At 33.3% G+C, this 21,832-nt stretch overlaps 1 protein-coding gene across 1 annotated transcript; it reads right to left on the reverse strand.

Moving 5' to 3' along the window:
* Positions 1-13,042: 13,042 nt before the first annotated feature.
* LOC136202630 (uncharacterized) lies at positions 13,043-20,863 on the reverse strand. Its single transcript, XM_065993372.1, has 7 exons — positions 20,694-20,863; positions 20,536-20,601; positions 19,156-19,277; positions 16,509-16,657; positions 14,299-14,446; positions 14,046-14,205; positions 13,043-13,378 (listed from the first exon to the last, which is right to left on the reverse strand). The coding sequence occupies exons 2-7, from the start codon at positions 20,546-20,548 to the stop codon at positions 13,287-13,289; spliced, it is 684 nt and encodes a 227-aa protein (XP_065849444.1). The 5' UTR covers positions 20,549-20,601; positions 20,694-20,863; the 3' UTR covers positions 13,043-13,286.
* Between the last annotated feature and the right edge of the window lie 969 nt (positions 20,864-21,832).

Raw genomic sequence — 21,832 nt, forward strand, 5'->3', positions numbered from 1 at the left:
AAGTTGATCAGTAGTTTAAGAATTGAAGTTCTGTGGCCACAATATTAAAATGGGCATAGTTCAATGGGCTTAATACATCATTTGCTCCCTGAACTTGTCCAAAAAGCTTGATTGGCCCCATGAACTTTCGAAGTATCTCGATAGCCCCTAAACTTGGATAAAATGTTCAGTTAACCCTCCAAACTTGCATAAAATGTTCAATTAGTCCCCTCAAAATGACCGTTGACGGGTTCAGAATAAAAAATTCAAAACTTTAATTCTTCAAAGTTTTTGTTTTGAGGTTATTTAGGTATTGTTTGGTTAGGAGAGAGTGAATTTTTAGAGAGAGAAATGTCCAATAAAGTAGATTTTGGAAAATAAAAAATGTGTTTTCATGGTAAATGTTATTTTGAACAACTTTAACTATTGAATATTTTCATTTTGAGATCGTTAACGGTCATTTCGAGGTGTTAGTTAAAGTTGAGTAGCCAACGGTATTAAAAAAAAGTGTAAAGTTCAGAGACCATACCATTAACAATTGAAGTTCAGTGGCCACAATATAAAAATGGGTAAAGTTCAGTGGCCATGGGTGTAATTTACCAAAAAATGAATAACTTATCAAAATAGGCTTAAAGATTTTTGTTAAGAGTATCAATTTAGACTCCACGTCCAAAATAGCACCAATTTAGTAAGTTTAATGTTTATAAAATACTATCAATTTAGATTTTGACAACAGAATGCGACACATCATTTATATTACTCCGTTAAGTTCATAACAATACTCTCTCCACGTATAATTGGCAGAACTTGACCAACGGTGCAGTTAACCCCTCTTATATTTATCATTGTATTTCTTAGTAATTTAAGTAGTCACTAAGATGCTTTTGAAGCTGATTTTTAACTTTTTCTCCTTAAACTTTAATTTAAGAACGAAAATAAAAGACCATTGAAGATGTTATAATCTATCAATCAATCAGTACTAACCCGATTCACGGTATAATTTCTCTTGATAATAATGTTTGAGATAGTTAGTGGAGTTTGGTATAATGTAATGGTATCTTCCCAACCATAAATTGAATGTTTTGAAGAAGACAGAAAAAAACTCCAAAAATGATAATTTTGAAAAATAGAACAATTAGTTATATAGTAAATGTGGTACTAAATAATTTTAACTTTTGAAATTTTCTATTTTGAGATCGTTAATGGTCCTTTTTATAATATCAAACTAAACTATCAAGCAAAACGAAAATTTTAGACCCCTTTTGGACAAAATAAATTTTATAGGTACCAGTTTGATAAAAAAATATGTGTCTTTTAGATTTTATCTGTAATTGTGGGTATTTATTTTGATTGTGTTTGAGGTAGTTTGGGGAGTTTGGTATAATCTAATGGAATTACATATATGGCCACTGAACTTCACTCATTTAATATTGTGGCCATTGAATTTCAATTTTTAACAGTATGACCACTGAAATTTACACTTTTTAACACCGGTGGCCACTCAACGTCTCAAAACGATCGTTGATGACCTCAAAATAAAAAATTCTAAGAGTTAATGATATTTTAAGAAACTTTAATTCTTGAAAATTTTCGTTTTGAGATCATTTAAGTGTTGTTTGGTTAGAATAGAGAAAGGGGTTTCATGGTAAAAGTCGTTCTGAACAACTTTAATTCTTGAATATTTTCATTTTGAGTTCGTTAACAATTATTTTGAGGAGTTAGTTAAAGTTGAGTGGTCATCGATGTTAAAAAATGTAAAGTTCAATAGCCATACTTTTAAAAATTAAAATTCAGTGGCCACAATATTAAACTGGATAAATTTCAGTGGCCATGGATGTAATTTACCCAATAATAAATGTGGCGATGAATATTAATTAGTGGGTGATATTTTAACCACATTTATAGCACTTGCTATTTATTAGTAGGGTTAATTACAAATAACTACCCTGTGGTTTGGCCGATTTGCGATGTGGTACCTGTGGTATTTTTTTTTTCAAACACAACCTTATGATTGCAAAATTTTACATGTTTTTTTAACTTTGCCAAATTTGGCCATGAAATTTTCAAGAATTAAACTTGTTTGGTATCATATTTACTATGGAACCATATTCTTAATTTTTCAAAATCATCATTTTTGGAGTTTTCTCTCTCTAAACATTATCTTTCTCTCTCATAAAAAAACAACACCTAAATGACCTCAAATCTAAAAAGTTGAAGAATTAAAGTTGCTTAAAATATCATTTAGCTTTTGAAAATTTTCATTTCGAAATCGTTATCGGTCAAATTTGGAAAAGTAAAAAAAACATGTAAAATTTTGCAACCAAAGGGTTGTGTTTGCAAAAAAAAATACCATAGGTACTACATCGCAAATCAACCAAACCACAGGGTAGTTATTTGTAATTAACCCTTATTAGTATTACTATTATTGGATGTTCTTTTGTACTTTTTGTCTCCTCTCCTTTGTTTATCACTTTCATTTTCAAAATGCAGCCAATTAAACCAGGGTAAATTACACACATGGCCACTGTAAATTTCAATTCTTAACAGTATGATTACTGAATTTTATACTTTTTAACACCGGTATCCACTCAACGCTTTAAAACGACCGTTGACGGCCTCAAGATAAAAAAATCGAAGAGTTAATGATATTCTAAGGAACTTTATTTCTTGAAAATTTTCGTTTTGAGGTCATATTGTTTGGTTAGAAGATAGAGTGAATTTTTTGAGAGAAAACTTCAACAAAATTTTAAAAAATAAAAAATATGGTTTCATGGTAAATATCGGGTAAATTATAACCATGGTCACTGAACTTTAATAATTTTAACATTGTGGTCACTGAACTTCAATTCTTAAGGGTATGTCGACTGACCTTTACATTTTTTATCACCGGTGGACACTCAACTTTAACTAACTCCTCAAAATGACCGTTAATAACCTCAAAATGAAAATATTCAAGAATTAAATTTGTTCATAACGACATTTACCATGAAACCACATTTTATTATTTTCCAAAATTACCTTTATTGGAGCTTTCTATCTTTATAAAATTTTAATCTCTCTCCTAACCAAACAACACCTAAATAGCATCAAAACGAAAAATTTCAAAAATTAAAGTTCTTTAAAACATCATTAACTCTTCGAATTTTTTATTTTGAGACCGTTAACGGTCGTTTTGAGGCGTTGTGTAGCCATCGGTGTTAAAAAGTGTAAAGTTCAATGGTTATACTGTTAAGAATTAAAGTTGAGTGGCCACAATGTTAAAAAGGATAAAGTTCAGTGGCAATGGGTGTAATTTACCTAGTAAATTTCGTTCTGGACAAGTTTAATTCTTCAATATTTTCATTTTGAGGTTGTTGATGGTCATTTTGAAGATTTAGTTAAAGTTGAGTAGTTTAAGAATTGAAATTCAGTAGCCACAATATTAAAATGAGTATAGTTGAATGGCCATTGATTTATCCATGTATATGGGTATGCTCAGTGGCGGAGCCAGAGCTTAAAATCTGGAGGCGCACCACTACATGAAGATTGTTTTCTTAATAACGACTTAAGGCTTTGATTCATAGTAGTCAAATCAAAATTTTCAAATTGTTGATAATGCAAGGATTAATTTGATCTTAATTGGAAACATTAAGGTGCAAAACAAACAACTGAGCTTCAATATAAAGTAAGGATAATGTGCAAAAATACCCTAACGTTTACACCTAAGAACAATTTTACCTCAACGTCTAAAATTGTGCAATTTTACCATTAACGTTGGCAGCCAAAAGCAATTTTACCTCTAACATTGACAAATTTGGTCAATTGGAGAAATTATCTATCAAATTGTCTTCTCGGTCATGAATATTGTCATCTACACTTCACATATGTGTTCATTTTATCATCCATCAGTAACAGATCACAAATATATGATTAAACGTGAAAAAATTTAAAAAATATATTGTATTTTATCACTCATTATGGGGTAAAATTACTCGTGTCGGTACACGTTCGAGGTATTTCTATACTTTATCCTTATAAATTAATATTACTAATTAAGAGCTAAGATACAAATAGTGAATTTAAACGTAAAAAAAATACAATTAAAAATAATAAAGGAGAATAAGGTTAATAATGAACTTATGTAGTAATATTGATATTTTTAAATGAGAATGAGGTCTAAGGGAAAAAAATAAAATGGGATAAAAATTGAAGAGAGAGATTCAAACATGGGACCAATTGGATGTGAAGGTTCCTTTAGTTATCACTAAGACCAACTACGCAAATTTAATTTTATGTCATATAATACCGTCATATATTATAAGTATTAATTTTAACTATTTTGGGCCCTGCTTGGGGCTGAACCACTATTCCTCAAGGGCGTTCTGGAGGGCTGGAAGGTCGGCCGACCCTCCCCGCCCCCTCTGGATCTGCCCCTGAGTATGCTTAATAAGAAAAAAATTACTAATAGGCTTAATACATCATTTGCTCCCTGAACTTATCCAAAAAGCTTGATTGACCCCTGAACTTTCGAAGTGTCTCGATAGCCGCTAAACTTGGATAAAATGTTCAGTTAGCCCTTTGAACTTGCATAAAACGTTCAATTAGCCCCCTCAAAACGACCGTTGACGGGCTCAAAATAAAAAATTCAAAGAGTTAATGATATTTTAAGGAACTTTAATTCTTCGAAGTTTTTGTTTTGAGGTCATTTAGGTATTGTTTGGTTCGGAGAGAGTGATTTTTTAGAGAGAGAAATATCCAATAAAGGTGATTTTGGAAAATGTTATTTTGAACAATTTTAATTCTTGAATATTTTCATTTTGAAGTCGTTAACGGTCATTTTGAGGTGTTGGTTAAAGTTGAGCGGCCAACAGTATTAAAAAAAAGTGTAAAGTTCAGAAGCTATACCGTTAAGAATTGAAGTTCAGTGACCATAATATTAAAATGGATAAAGTTTACTGGCCATAGGTGTAATTTACCCAAAAGAAAAATGAATAACTTATCAAAATAGGCTTAAAGATTTTTATTAAGACTATCAGTTTAAACTTAACGTCCAAAATAGCAACAATTTATTAAGTTTAACATTTATCAAATAGTATCAATTTAGATCTTAATAACAGAATGCGACACATCATTTATATTACTCTGTTAAGTTCATGTCAATATTTTCTTCACGTACAATTGGCAGAACCTGACCTACGGTGCAATTAACCCTTCTTGTATTTATCACTGTATTTCTTAGTAGTTTGAGTAGCGATTAAGATACTGTTGGAGCTGATTTTTAATTTTTTCTCCTCAAATTTTAATTTAAAAGTGAAACTAACAAACCATTGAAGATGCTCTAATCTATCAATCGGTACTAATCCCGGATCACAGTATAATTTGTCTTGATAATAATGTTTGAGATAGTTAGGGGAGTTTGGTATAATATAATGGTATCTTCCCAACAATAAACTGAATGTTTTGAAGAAGAAAAAAAACTCTAAAAATGATGATTTTGGAAAATAGAACAATTAGTTACATAGTAAATGTGGTACTTATAAACAACTTTAATTCTTGAAATTTTTCATTTTAAGATCGTTAACAATGCTTTTTATAGTGTCAACCCTTTTGGATAAAATAAATTTTATAGGTACCAGTTTGATAAAAAAAAAATATATAAAAATATATGTGTGTTTTAGATTTTATCTATAATTGTGGGTATTTATTTTGATTATGTTTGAGGTAGTTAGGGGAGTTTGGTATAATCTAATGGAATCTTTCTAATAAATATAGCAATGAATATTAATTAGTGGGTGATATTTTAACCACATTTATGGACTTGCTATTTATTATTATTACTATTATTGTTATTATTGGATGTTCTTTTGTACTTTTTGTCTCCTCTCCTTTGTTTATCACTTTCAGTTTCAAAATCCAGCCAATTAAACCAAGGTAAATTACACCCATAGCTACTGTGAACTTCAACTTTTAACAGTATGACCATTGAATTTCACATTTTTTAATATTAGTGTCCACTTAATACCTCAAAACGACCATTGACGACCTCAAAATAAAAAAATCGAAGAGTGAATGATATTCTAAGGAACTTTAATTCTTGAAAATTTTCGTTTTGAGATCATTTAGGTATTGTTTGGTTAGGAGATGGTGAATTTTTTGACAGAAAAAGCTCCAACAAAGGTGATTTTAAGGTGATTTTAGAAAAAAAAATATATGGTTTCATGATAAATGTCTAGTAACTTATACATATGGTTACTGAACTTTACCAATTTTAACATTATGGCCGCTGAACTTCAATTCTTAAAGGTATGGCGACTGAACTTTACACTTTTTACCACCGGTGGCCACTCAACTACTAATTCCTCAAAATGAAAATATTCAAGAATTAAAGTTGTTCATAATGACAGTTACCATGAAACCATATTTTTTATTTTCCACAATCACCTTTATTGCACAATCACTTTTATTGGAGCTTTCTATCTTTAAAAATTTAATCTCCCTCCTAACCAAATAACACTTAAATGACCTCAAAATAAAAATTTTCAAAAAATTAAAGTTCCTTAAAATATCCTTAACTCTTCGAATTTTTTATTTTGAGGCCGTTAACGGTTGTTTTGAGGCATTAAGTAGCAACCGGTATTAAAAAGTGTAAAGTTCAGTGGTTATACCGTGAAGAATTAAATTCAATAGCCACAATGTTAAAATGGGTAAAGTTCAGTGGCAATGGGTATAATTTACCTAGTAAATTTCGTTCTGGACAACTTTAATTCTTCAATATTTTCATTTTGAGGTTGTTAACGATAATTTTGAAGAGTTAGTTAAAGTTGAGTAGTTTAAGAATTGAAATTCAGCGGTTATGGATATAATTTACCCATGTATACCGGTATGCTTAATAAGATGAAAATTACTAATAGGCTTAATACATCATTTGCTCTCCTGAACTTGTCCAAAAAGTTTAATTGGCCCTTGAACTTTCGAAGTGTCTTGATAGCCCCTAAATTTGCATAAAATATTCAGTTAGCCTCCTGTACTTGCATAAAATGTTCAGTTAACCCCCTCAAAACGTCCGTTGAGGGACTCAGAATGAAAAATTCAAAGGGTTAATGATATTCTAAGGAACTTTAATTCTTCAAAGTTTTTGTTTTGAGGTCACTTAGGTATTGTTTGGTTAAAAGAGAAAGTGATATTTTAGAGGGAGAAAGCTCCAATAAATGTGATTTTGAAAAATAAAAAATGTGGTTTCATGGTAACTGTTGTTTTGAACAACTTTAATTCTTCAATATTTTCATTTTGATGTTGTTAACGGTCATTTATTAAAAAAAATAAATAAGCTTAACACAAAAGCAGAAAAAGAAAGGAGTTAGTTAAAGTTGAGTGGTTACTGGTGTTCAAAAGTGTAAAGTTTAGTGGTCATACCGTTAAGAATTAAAGTTCAATGGTCACAATGTTAAAATGCATAAAGTTCAGTGGTCATGAGTGTAATTTACCTTTTTTTTATTTTTATATATTGATTCTTAACGGGTAAGGGTACCTGCGGATGTCGCGAATTAAATGAAACGGGTATGAGATATAAAAAAATATACCTATTAAGATAATGAAACAGATACGGATAATTAGAAAATAAACAGATAATAAGGTTTGGGATTGGGATGGATACTACCTACTGATACTCTACCTGCAATGGGATATTTATTTTAGTGACATTTATATGTACCCTTTTGTCTCCTATGCTTTGTTGTATCATTTTCCATTTCAAAAATTCAGCCAATTTAACCATAACATAATCAAACCTTAGTGGTTGGTTTCATCTATACTAGAAAATGGCACCTATAAAAAGGACAATTATTTATAAAGAAAATGGTAAATTACATTAATGGTATCTAAACTTTATCCTATTCACACTTTGGTATCTATATTACATTTAGTCTAAAAAATATAACTAAAGTAACGATACTGGATAATTTAGTATATTTTATCGGTTAATGGCCGGTCAACGTGAGTTTCATGAGTTAATTACATCAATGGAACCTGAACTTTACCATGATTCACATTTTGGTATCTGAATTTTATTTTATTCTAAAAACATGACTCAAGTAAAGGTGACTGAAAAATTTAGTTCATTTGATTGGTTAGTGACCGGGGTAACGTGAGTTTGACCATTTTAAACTAAACATTGAGACTCACCATAAACTCAATTAATATAAAATTATAATACTGTCATTTAATATATATATATATATATATATATATATATATATATATATATATATATATATAGAAAGAGAGAGAGAAAGCTAAATAGTAGTATTGTAATTTTATGTTAATTAAGTGTATGATGGTTCTCAATTTTTAGTTAAAAATGGTTAAACTCGCGTTGATTGATCACTGATCGGTTAAATGTACTAAAATATTGAGTTATTTTTACTTAATGTGTATTTTTTGGACAAAATGAAATCTAGGTACCAACGTGTGAATTAGGATAAAGTTCAGGTACTATTAGTGTAATTTACTCGTCAAATTCGCATTGACCAGCCACTGACCGGTAAAATATACTAAATTATCCAGTATCATTACTTTAGTATATTTTACCATAATTCACATTTTGGTACCTGAATTTTATTTTATCCTAAAAACATAACTCAAGTAAAGGCGACTGAAAATTTTAGTTCATTTGATCGGTTAGTTGATCAGTTAGTGACCGGAATAACGCGAGTTTGACCATTTTAAACTAAACATTGAGACTCACCATACACTCAATTAATATAAAATTATAATACTACCATTTAATATATAGAGAGAGAGAAAGCTAAATAGTAGTATTGTAATTTTATGTTAACTGAGTGTATGATGATTCTCAATTTTTAGTTAAAAATGGTCAAACTCGTGTTGACTGATCACTGATCGGCCAAATGTATTAAAATATTGAGTCATTTTTACTTAATGTATATTTTTTTGATAAAATGAAATCTAGGTACCAAAGTGTAAATTAGGTAAAGTTTAGGTATCATTAGTGTAATTTACTCGTCAAATTCGCATTGACCGGCCACTGACCGGTAAAATATACTAAATTGTTCGGTCATCGTTACTTTTCAGGTATATTTTTTGGACAAAATGTAATATAGGTACCAAAGTGTGAACTAAAATAAAGTTCAGATGCCATTGGTGTAATTTGCTCTATAAGGAAACCGAAGATAAATCCAAAGACAAAAGCAACTACTCCAAAGACAGTGATAAATGCATCATTAGTTACTAAATGTTAGGGGTGTGTATCGGTTCAAAACTGAACCGAAACGAAAAACTCGAATACCGAAATTATCAAAATAATTCACACCGAACCAAACCGAAAGACATATAAAATCGAAACATTCGGTGCAGTTCGGTTTTAAACCGAACAAACCGAATTTAATTAAAAAATAAAAACAATAAATAAAAAATCATTAAATTTCATCATTAAATTTAGGCCTAATTCTTCCCTAGCCCCCTTAACTTGTCCAAATTGGTCATTTTGCCCCCTCAACTCATCGAATATCCTATTTACCCCCCTTAACTCCATAAAAATGGTATTTCTCACCCCCTCAACTTGTCCATTTATCCCCCCCCAACTCATAGAATGTTCTATTTACTCCCTTAACTCCATAAAAGTGGTATTTTTCACCCCTTACAATCCGTTATCGAAGCCTAAATTGATAACTTTTTTTAAACGTTAAACCTATATTTATGTTATTTTGTAAGTGGAACCTAAATTGATATTTTCCCAAAAATCATAGGCCTATTTTGTTACATTATCCCTACATATAATGTATTTAATTTGTTTATATTAATGTTCTTGTTATTTGTATTTTTTATTCGTTCTTTCTCTTTTCAACTTTTTTGACTACTATAAATGGATAAGAAATACAATTTTTATGAAGTTAAGCGGATAATAAGTGGTGAGAAATACCACTTTTATAGAGTTAATGGGGTAAATAGGATATTCGATGAGTTGAGAATGGGTAAAATGACAAATTTGGATAAGTTAAAGGGGTGAGAAATACCATTTTTATGGAGTTAAGGGGGGTAAATAGGACATTCGATGAGTTGGAGGGGTAAAATGACCAATTTGAACAAGTTAAGGGGGTTGGAGAAGCATTAAGCCTTAAATTTACCTCAACAATAAAAAAAAATAAAATACTTTTAAAATATATTCATATTAGCTTATTATCTCAATAAATATAAACAAATTAAACTTATATATAAAATAGGCTTAATACATACCCAGCCCCCTAAAGTTGTCCATTTTATTCATTTAACCCCTTCAACTTAAGGGACATCCTTTTAACCCCCTAAACTCCAAAAAAACGCTACTTTTAACCCCCTATTTTAGAATGCCGAGATATAATGTTGTCCGTGTGTATCACGCGCGTGACACGTGTGTATCCTGAATTACCCAGCCCCCTAAAGTTGTCCATTTTGTTCATTTAACCCCCTCACCTCACGGGTCGCCCCTTTAACCTCCTAAACTCCAAAAAAACGCTACTTTTAACCCCATATTTTAGACTGCCGAGAGATAATGTTGTCCGTGTGTATAATTTGCTCTTTTCTTTCCTACTTTCTTCTTTTGAAAGTCTTTAATATTGAAAAATTGCTATAAATATCATTTAGTCATCACTTCTCTTCCACTGTATTCTATACTTCATATCAAATCAGATTTTAACTCTTCCTTTGTATTGCCTTCCACTGTATCTATATACACTGTGGTCATAATTCATACAAAGTTAAAGCATTTTTTACAATTCCAACGTGGATTGAGACCAAAAAAAGCACCAATTAAAAATTAGAAAGACACCAATTAAATCTTCTTTATCTCCAATGCCCGTACTTGAGTTGAAACTAGGATTTTTTTGGAGTTTAGGGGTTAAAGGGTTGTCCCGTGAGGTGAGGGGGTTAAATGAACAAAATGGACAACTTTAGAGGGCTGTATGCATTTTTTTTTACCGTTGGAGGCAAGAACAAAATCCTCCCACGCGCCTCCTGTGTTTGAGACACAAACGTTGACTAGGTCAATGCCACGTCGGATGATAGGGGGTTAAAAGTAGCGTTTTTTTGGAGTTTAGGGGGTTAAAAGGATGTCCCTTAAGTTGAAGGGGTTAAATGAATAAAATGGACAACTTTAGAGGGCTGGATATGTATTAAGCCTATAAAATAATATAAAATATGTGTAATTCGGTGCGGTTTGGATTTTTTACAATTTTTTATCAAACCAAACCGAACCGAAATACACCAAAAATATAAAACTGACGCTGAACCGAAGTGACAAAAAACCGAACCGAAAAACCGAATTCAATTGGTTTGGCTCGGTATGCGGTTTAAATCGCACTGATGCACAACCCTACTAATTACTAAATGTACATGGTTGTCTTAAAATAATCACTCAATTTCAATTTGTCTTAATAAAATCACTCATTTTCAACTTGTCTCAATAAAATCACTCAACTTTGAATTTTATTTCAATTATGTCACTCCGTCGATTTCAGTGATTAAAATGCATCGATATAATGATACAAGTGATACGTCAACATGAATCAACTCAGATCTCTAACCGAAACGAAACGGGACAGCTACATGTCGGGTTAAATGCACTATTGTTCACTGAACTTACATGGTTGTCTCAAAATGGTCACTCAACTTCAATTTGTCTCAATAAAATCACTCAACTTTGAAATTTATCTCAATTAAATCATTCCATCAATGGTTAAAAGGCATCGAAATAAAGACATGGATGACACGTCAACATGAGTCAACTCGGATCTCTGGCCGAAATGAAATGTAACAACCACGAGTCGAATTTTTATAAAAAAAGCCTAAATTTTATTTTGTTTTCATAAAAATAACTAACACATGATAACCAAGTGGCGAATATGTGGATATCATGTGTCATTTCGGTGGGAGATCTAAGTTGACTCATGCTAACGTGTCACATATGTGAAGTGTAAATTATAAGATTCATGATCGAGAAGATAATTTGATGAATAATTTCTCCAATTGATTAATGATAGAGGTAAAATTACAATTAATTGTTAACATTAAAGGTAAAATTGTACACTTTCAGATGTTAAGGGTAAAGTTACTCCTAGATAAAACGTTAGGGGTTGTACCGTGTTTTTCTTACCCTTTCTCATCTCGAACTTTTTCATAATATTTAAAAGGCATTACATCCATATGGGTGTTCAAACTAAAGCTTTAAAGTCAATTAGAACCTTAAACTATCAAAATCATCAAATAGGTCCCTAAACTAAGCAAATATCATCAATTTAATCACCATCTTATTCTAAAATCAGAAATTGTGACTGTTTGATATAGACCGTAAAAATCTTGGTATTGGTTCAAAATGAGTTTGAAGAAGAAAGCCTAAAACTATTATAGTTTAGGATCCTAATTAATTTTAAAGCTTTAGTTTAAGGAATCAAATGGAATTAGGTAGGGATGTAAAAGTTGAGGTAAGACACGACAAGGTTTTAATCAGGAATTCTTCGTCCCCAACTATATAAGGAAAAATTTGCCCATTACATTTCCCAACTATAAATAAGGAAAATTTTGCCCATTACATTTCCACAAAGATCTCCAATCCCTCGTTCCATTTTTCTTTACATACATAAAGTTTTGGGTAAATAATTTATTAATGCCTACATTTTTACGTAACACACTGCTTAGTCTCTCCATTTTGAAAAACACGTTATAAAACCTCTATATTTTATCAATATTAACCCTTTGATCATTTTATCTATCTTTTTTATATTTTTAACTAAACATATTTTAGCTTTCAAGACTGCCATAGTACGATACAAACCCGTCCCCACTTGCGGAGGACAAAACAGTCCATTCGTACCTTATGGGGAACCTAATCGAGAATTCCCCGTCCAGGACGAGGATAGAAAATCCCACAGCTTTCACAGCCCTGTTTAAAATTAAACATGTTTTGACATTGAAGAATATGGAATTATATCTTGAGCCATCAGTTTCAAAATATATATATATATATATATATATATATATATATATATCTTGAGCCATCAGAAAATACATTAGGATGAAGAGAACCATCTAAATATAATTTAAATTTCACAAATCAACTTTTTTATTTCAACTATTAGTACCCAACTGAATGAACATCAACTCATTTTTCACTGTGGTAGTTTTTTTAATTTACCAATTCAACTCGAAGACTAAAAAAAAGGCAATGTTATCCTCAGAATCGTTTTACAACATTAGGACCAATCACCGGTAAAAATGAGCATATACTGAAAACAGGCAGTGCCCGAAAAACAAAAAGCCTATCTTATCTGCAAAATACATCACATGAAATCATAATCGTCCAGAGCATCATATCCCGCAACCACCAAATCATCATCCGGCTTATCCACATGAAGTTGTTTCTTCTTTCCCGCTGCCAAAACCACCCAACTAGTTAACATTCCACCACAAAAAGCCAACTAATACGCTATGTTAATTACAGGTAGGGATTCAAATGGGACAGGGATTCCCCGTCCCCATTGGTGAACCGCCCTGACGGGAACAGGGAATTCAGGATAAGAATCCCCATGGGACGGGGATGGGGATAGTTTTGTCCCTGTGGTGGGGATGGGGAAAGGTATCCCCGCCCCGTTAATCCCCAATTGGGTATCCCCGACTATTTCCCATGATAATTGATTTTTTTAGATGATTCAAGTACATTTTAATTGTGTGATTGGTTGTTTTCAATTTTTAGTTTTTTATGGTTTGGAAAATTGGAGAATGATTGTTGATATTTGGTATTATTAGCTATGTATTATTATTTTTTTAAACATAAACAATGATTCCCCGCAGAGAACGAGGAATGAGGAAAAAGTTTTTGAAATATATATATAAACGGGGAATAGGGATCCCCGCGGGGACAGAGATTCCTCGCAGGACGGGGATGGGGACAAATATGTCCCCGTTTAACTGACGGGTATGGGGATGGGAAATGCATTCCCCGCCGCGGCCCGTTTACATCCCTAATTACAGGTGTAAACGAACTCAAGCTCGCTTTGAAAAAATGTACATACAAAAGAAGATTACAGTGTAGCATATACCTGTCTTCTTTTTACCGGCATTCGCTTCTTTCTCGGCCTTGAGCTTTTCATTTGCAATTGCAGTTATAGAAGATGAAACTTCTTTCGCATCTGCCGCTTTCATACTAGTCATTGACAGTCTCATTACTGCTTTAAGTAAAGCAATATAGTGAAAACTTTTCTGCACAGACGAAAGTATATCAAGAAGTTGAAAACCATCACAGCCTTGAATCAGTAGGCATTGAAAAGAAAATACTAGGCTAATTTCTCGGACCTCATATGGACGAAGCCTATGCGCCACAAGTTCTGCATATTCCAAGAAGTCACTCTCTGATTTGGGAATAAAATCGTAAAGCGTCTTGTCGTCATCTTTCTTCCCAAACAGTTCAGTAGTAGATTTGTAATCAGCTTCTTCTACTAACCTGAAATAATTGAACCTCAAGTAAGTATCCCACGCGAATTCAAGAAAGAGCAGTACATAGATGAGAATCGTCCTACCCTAGTAATTCTTTCTCTGAACTATGTTGCACGGTAACTTTTTTCATTAGAGTTTCCCTTCGTTTCCATTTCAGTTTCTTTTCTGGTTCAACTACCGTTCCTAGCTATATTTTTTTAGAAATAACGTTTCCTCCCGGTGTCCGTTTCAGATTCCTTTTCCGTTTCCGTGCAACATAGTTTCTGAAAGCTAGTTCCTGACCATCAGGTTTACTCCTATAATCCCTAACTAATGTAAAGCACAAAGAAAAGCCTTTCCAAGCATTTGAGAAGCAAACTAAGTACATGTGAACAGCACCATCCGGGAAATGCCAATTATCAAAATAGGAATACGCTAAATTTCAGTTTGTTTCTTTTGGCTTATCAGGATTGAAAAATCAAAAACAATTTATACAATTCAACAAGCCAAAGACACCATATAAGCATGAAAAAACGTCATCACCATCATACTTTCATTTCCTTATATTAAGTCAAAATTCACACTTCTTCCCATACAACTACAAAAGTTAACAGTTAAGCATGTCAATAAAATTAATTTCTATTTAACAAAGTTTCGAAAAATAAATAAATGCAAAGCTAAAAAGTGTCTAAAGTAGCAGGCGCATTTCAATATAATCTTGTTTGAAATGCTATAGTTATTAAAGGCGCATGGCGCACCAAGGCGCAAGGGGTCCTGGAGCCATGGCGCATGGCACATGGCACATGGCGATGGCGCGCGCCATAGGGAGACAAGGCGCACTTAAAAAAATAAAAATTATAAAAATATAAAACTAACATAAAACTAAATCATGAAAATATCTTAAGCATAAATGAATTTTAAAATGCAAAATAAACCCCATATTAGAAAACTCTAAAGTTGAATACTAATTCCTAAGTTCTCCTAATCAAAACTCTCCAAATCCATCACTCCTCATCATCACTATCACACTCCTCATCTAAGGCATCATCAAACTATTGATCATCAAACTGTTGAAGTTGAATTCCCTTTGGCTTCTTTGTTTTTGTTGTTTGAATCCGTTTGATGTGTTTTCTTTCTACTAAACTTCTTCCTCTTTTAATGACTCTATCTCTTACTCTTCAAATGACTCTGTCTCTTCCTCTTTAAAGAGTCTCTTCGTCTTCTACTTAGTTTAAAACCTATAATCTCTCTCCTTGATACTTTTTGTTAATATAACATGTGTTCCATTCCGATATATAAGGTAGCTACCAAAAAACTGCCCATAACTGCCTCTAACTGTCAAGGCGCGCCTTGGTGCGCCTTTGGCAACTGCCTTTGGCGCAGAATGGCGCACCAGGCGCGCGCCATGGCGATTGCGCCTCGCCATGGGGCTTCCATGGCGCTAAGGCCTGCGCCTGGTGCGCCATAGGCGCGCCTTTAATAACTATTATGCTACTAGAGATTTTTTCCAGTTGCATCTAATTCTCATATTTACTCAACTTATATAACTCCCGAGGCTATTAAGTTAGCTGTGTCAACACCAACAACAGCGAGAATGAGATAAAGAAGTATCCCACACTTGTTGTGGCTTACTTATTTTTATGAGTTGACCAAACAATCATCAAACAGAATCACATATCTTTTCAGATATAGTCCAATAACAATCAAATGTGATGTAGAGAACGTTTTCAGCTTGTTGATTATTAAATTCCTTTTATGTCAGGCAACCTGCTTAACTAGGTTCATATTGTGGATACACTAGGCTAGCTTTCACTTACCAGGCCAAGTAACTCTACATCACAATTTGCTAAATTTGAGATCCAATTACCAGCAAAAATGCACGCACCAAAATGTTCTCGTTCACATCAACAACAACAAGAGCTATATCCCCATTTCCTTCCATCCACAAAGACATTCTAAATGCCAATATTTACATGGCTTAATCATCCACTAAGCTACCATCATTCTATCAACTAGCCTTTTGCGCACACAACAATTTATGAAAAAAATTGATATAAACAGGTCCCTAAGATAACCAGTGGCAACAATACCTTTGTTGACGAAGTTTCTCAGCAACAGGATCTAATAATTGGGGCTCTTGTTTTGCTACTTCAACAGTTTTGCCTTTCTTTTCTGTTGTTTTTGACACAGGTTTCTTCGTGACCTTCTCAGGAGGAGGTTTAGCCACAGGTTCCTGAACCTATTGCATAAAGCAAAAATTTGATTAGTAAAAAACAAAAACAACACCTCATAATCATAAATGCATACCACAGACAAAAATTGACAAAAAGTATCAGACACATAGAATAAGTCAACCATATATGCCCCACAGTGACATTTTCAATGAACATGCAAACTTCAACTAATTATCATATTCACCTCTTTGTAAATGATTTTGTGACTACGTTTGATTCAATATCATCACAGAATAGTCTTCTCTGTCTGACTCTATGCATAAACATGAAGATAAATTAGCACCAAAACAGTAAGCTGCATATTATTATTTCCTTTTTTTAATGCATAGTATAGCACCCTATGTTGCAGACACTTCTCTTTAGTAGCGTTTTCACATTTCGTGTCCATTTCTGTTCCATATCTGTGTCTATTTTTGTTTGAAGGCTATTTTCTGAAGGTTGTGGTTTAGAAATAAGGTTTCTGGTGTCCGTTTCCGTGTCTGTATCTGTATTCATTTCCATGTCTGTGCAACATAGATAGCACCAAGTAGCTTATGTAGATCGGGCTGCTTCAGGGGGTCATCTGCTACAATCAGCAACCAAAGCTCTGTGCAAAGAGGAACAGAACTTTTTTGTATGTAACTCAACAAGGGAAAAGAAGGTTAAAGGTTGACCCCTTTTACAAGTAGGGAAAAGAGCTGTTCCACTCAACATTATCTGCAGTTATATGGTGATGAAGCAAATATTACAAAACAGAACATAACACAACCAGCTTTCAGACAAATCCGAAACCAACATCTTGTCAGGAGTGCCGTCATCAAGAAGTCATTCCCAGACTTACCAACCCATAATTCCTTGACAATCGTAAGACTTGATAGCAAAACAGCCCACCTCAACAAACAGTCAAGCAGGACACAATACTGTACAGGTGAGCTATTATTTGACATCAGCCCTAATTCAATTATACGAACACAATAAAGATTTCCATTGATAACCAAATCCAAGCCACTGAGCTGAAAGGAATTGACAAAAAGGATAGGGAGATCGGAAACTTGGGTTGCTGAGGCATGAATGGGGAGGACAGACAGAGAAATAGCAAAGGGCATCTTCAATTATTCCATTGACTACCTAGCAGTTACATGGAAACATTGAGAGATGGAGATTCGATGTGACTAAAAATTGGAATAGATTTGAGAACACAAATTAGTTCCATATTACACCCACTTGAATTAGCAGTCTTGTGTGTTCCTTAATGTTTCCTAAAGCCAGATATTACCTGAATTTCTCCATTCTTCTTTCCATTTGCTAATTTTTTAAATATATTTGTCTAATCCAATCTCCCAACTATACAGTAAAAAAGAGAGCAAAATCAGATACAGCTAGTCTAGCTGACTGACAAAATCTGAAAACAAGTGCTTTTTGCCTCCATCAAAAAAATTCACATTAATGAAACTGCACCAGTATCTTTGAACAAAACCACATCCCTTATTATATCATCCCATCCCGCCCCAAGCAACAGCACATCCAATTTAAAAGGTGAAGAGAAGTGGCTCAGGATCAAAGACTGGGAGATATTACTCATGTTAAGACGATCTACAATTTCTCCTTCCATTAAAGATTAGAAATGAAGCATGTAAATTTTACACAAAATCCCCATGGTGAGGCATTGATTCACTTGTGCTCTGCAGGAAGTCTATCGCATATAGGAGGCAGACTATGCATACGAAAAGAAAAAATTAACTGCTTGTATATGAAGACATGTCAACAAGAAACTAAACACTGTGAAGATATAGTAGAACATAGTTATTAAAGGCGCATGGCGCACTAAGGCGCAAGGGGTCCTGGAGCCTTGGCGCATGGCGCACGGCGCACGGCGATGGCGCGCGCCATAGCGAGACAAGGCGCACTTACAAAAATAAAAATTATAAAACTATAAAACTAACATAAAAATGCAATGAATAATAAATCATGAAAATATCTTAAGCATAAATAAAATGACTATGTCTCTCACTCTTCAAATGACTCTGTCTCTTCCTCTTCAAAGAGTCTCTTCGTCTTCTAGTTAGTTAAAACGTTTAATCTCTCTCCTTTTTAATACTTTTTGTTAATAGAACACGTGTTCCATTCCAGATATATAAAAATAAATGCCAAAAATTCCAAAAAACTGCCCATAACTGCCTCTAACAGCCAAGGCGCGCCTTTGGCAACTGCCTCTTGGCGCAAAATGGCGCACCAGGCGCACGCCATGGCAGTTGCGCCTCGCCATGGGGCTTCCATGGCGCTAAGGCCTGCGCCTGGTGCGCCATGCGCCATAGGCGCGCCTTTAATAACTAGGTAGTAGAATAATAATTTCACATTCCATAATGTTCCTTCAAAATGCATGTTGAAAATGGCAAAATACACATATCGTATTCTTTTTTGATGGATTATGTGTATGCCAAAGCTCAAAGCAGATTTAAAGTCAGTAAGAAGCCTTTGTTAAATGTTAAATAATGCAAAATCATGTTTATATTGTCAATCATACCGGTGCTGGTTCTTCATCATCTTCCCATGATTCCTTCACATCATTCTCATCCACATCTTCATCGTCCCAATTAATTTTGTTTTGCTCCTTTAATAGGAGGGGTGGAATTTTTACATCATCCTCTGAAACAAAAGCAAGTAACTTCATCAAATTGTAAGGAAAAAAAAAGTTAAAAATGCGACTTCAGAGTCAAATTCAATTATAGTACAAGGCAAGTTTGTAATGCTCTACAGTCTACATGGCAAAAGGAAAAAACCAATATTTTATATTTCGAATCATTTAAGCAACGGATATGAAAAAATATTGTTATCCATCAGATACTGCCACATGGTTATACTTGTATATTGCCCCATAACCTTCCAGCCCCCAATAAATCCAGCCACAGCTGTTAGTTTGTTACAAATTATAAAGGACGGCCAAAGTTGATCATTTTAAAACAATACGGCTACAGTCAAATTAAGAAAAATATCCATTATTTTTTGGGATATTTGGCCAAAAAACTAAATACTATTCATATTGGTTGAAATTCTCAGTAAAATACTCTACTACACGTCGATCCAGATTCAACAATAAAGTAAAGCAAGCAGTACAATGAATTAACTAGCTTTTGAGTTTCATTAGCTTAAACCAGCACCAAAGCACAACATAATAAAACCTTAAAACAGTAGTTCATCTATCAGATATTAGAACCATATTCAAGAAGGTGCAGATCAATAATGTAAGATTAGCTGACAAGTGCAGAAGTGTTCTCTTCACAAAATTTAAAACAGTGGCTAGCAAATAACTCCTTAAACCAAACAACAAAAGTAATGTAGTTTAACCTTTAAGATGATTGAGGAATAACATAATCTAAAAGCCAAGGAACTAAATTTGAACATATCAGCTTTACATCGCACAAAAAAACCACAGGTATGAACTATAGTCCTTTCGAATCCAATTTCACAATTCCAACCTTAAATACTTATCGGACATACTAAATCGAAATTGCTCACTAAGATTATATGACACTTGCAAAAGATTTCTCTTCACAAAATTTAAAATAGTGGCTAGCAATTAACTCCTTAAACCGAACAACAAAAGTAATGTAGTTTAACCTTCAAGATGATTGAGGAATAACTAACCTAAAAGCCAAGGAACTAAATTTGAACATATCAGCCTCATAGATCGAACAAAAAACCACAGCTATGAACTATATTCCTTCAGAATCCAATTTAACAAATCCAGCGTAAAATAGTTTATCGACATACTAAATCAAAATTACTCACTAAGCCGGTTCACATACCGAATCTTCAGTACCACCAAACACCGCAACAGAAATTTAAAACAAAGCAGGATGTGATGTTGATTAAGAAAAGAAAAAGCGTGAAGGAAAGTCTTTACCCCAATCCTCCATCTGATAAACTGGAATTTGTCGCAGGATTAAAATTCGTTAGCAGTCGGACAGCTCTGCAATTTGCAGAAACGTATAATTAAAGCACGAAGAAGGGAAAGAAAAGAAAGAGCAATAGGCAATAAGAATTGCAGGGAAATAGACTAACCGTTGAAGAAGAGTGAAAGTTACGCAGTAGGGTTGTCGATCGGCCGTACGGAAATAGCAGAGCCGCTAGGGTTTGGAAGGTTCCACCACTAGATGAGCGGCACAAAAGACTAGAGAGAGAAGGAGAAGAAGTGAGCGGAAAAGTCTAGAATTAATTTTTTAACAATAGTTGTGATGAATTCACACTTATTGTTACTTATATGGGGTTAAATCCACCGTTAAAATAGTCTCTCAAACTTCAATTTATCTCAATAAAATCACTCAACTTTGAGTTTTGTCTCAATTAGGTCACCCTGACGATTTTAGTGATTCAAACGCATGAAATCATGACGCAGGTAATATGTTAGCGTGAATCAACTCAGATCTCTGACCGAAACTGCACATGACATCCACATGTCGGTTATTTTCCTAAAAAAATGCTTAATACATCATTAGCTCCCCGAACTTGTCAAAATAGTAGATCGGCTCCCTGAACTTGTCCAAAATAATAGATTGGCTCCCTCAACTTTGTAAATGTCTCACCAGCTCCATAAACTTGTTTATTTCGTATCACCAGGTCCCTAAACTTGTCCATAAAATTATATTAGCTTCCTGAACTTTGCAAGTGTCTCACCAACTCACTAAACTTACTTATTTTGTAACAACTAAATACGAAAACTATAATACTAACTCTCGATCATCATCCATTCAATCTCCCAAACTTGCAACACTAACTCTTATAATAGGTTGAAAGATAAGAGAAACGAAAAAATTACCTCTCGAACAGATGAGATGTATTTTTTGAATTTAGGTTTAATAAGTTTTTGTATTTAATTGTTATAGAATAAGCAAGTTTATGGAGTTGGTGAGACACTTACAAAGTTTAGGGAGCTAATCTACTTTTATGGACAAGTTTAGGGAGCTGATGATACGAAATAAGTAGGTTTAGAGAGCTAATGAGACACTTACAAAGTTCAGAGAGTCAATCTACTATTTTGGACAATGCCTAAAATAACTAAATTTTGTTTTTTTTTTCCATAAAATTAACCGACACATAATAGCAATGTGACGCATACGTAGATGTCATGTATCGTTTCGGTAAGAGATTTGAGTTAACTCATGCATATGTGTCCTGTATGTCATCATTTCGATTCTTTTTAA

The sequence above is a fragment of the Euphorbia lathyris genome, chromosome 8 (assembly GCF_963576675.1).
Source record: "Euphorbia lathyris chromosome 8, ddEupLath1.1, whole genome shotgun sequence".
Classification (NCBI taxonomy): Eukaryota; Viridiplantae; Streptophyta; class Magnoliopsida; order Malpighiales; family Euphorbiaceae; genus Euphorbia; species Euphorbia lathyris.